Source organism: Buceros rhinoceros, unplaced genomic scaffold (assembly GCF_000710305.1).
Source record: "Buceros rhinoceros silvestris isolate BGI_N320 unplaced genomic scaffold, ASM71030v1 scaffold40665, whole genome shotgun sequence".
NCBI lineage: Eukaryota > Metazoa > Chordata > Aves > Bucerotiformes > Bucerotidae > Buceros > Buceros rhinoceros.
The window spans coordinates 1-211 of NW_010415322.1; the positions used below are offsets into that span (position 1 = coordinate 1).

At 58.8% G+C, this 211-nt stretch overlaps 1 protein-coding gene across 1 annotated transcript in view; it reads left to right on the plus strand.

The window, feature by feature from the left end:
- Positions 1 to 4: 4 nt before the first annotated feature.
- The window catches only part of LOC104494530 (forkhead box protein L2-like), a gene marked incomplete at both ends in the record, with an annotated part of 740 nt that continues 533 nt past the window's right edge, over positions 5 to 211 (plus strand). Inside the window, one exon of the mRNA XM_010137381.1 lies at positions 5 to 211. Coding sequence (XP_010135683.1) covers positions 5 to 211 — 207 coding nt within the window.

The following is a 211-nucleotide window of genomic DNA, read 5'->3' on the forward strand; positions in this document are numbered from 1 at the left end:
GATCGCTATGGCCATCCGGGAGAGCGCGGAGAAGAGGCTCACGCTGTCCGGAATCTACCAGTACATCATCAGCAAGTTCCCTTTCTACGAGAAGAACAAGAAGGGCTGGCAGAACAGCATCCGCCACAACCTCAGCCTCAACGAGTGCTTCATCAAGGTCCCCCGGGAAGGCGGCGGCGAGCGCAAAGGCAACTACTGGACCCTGGACCCT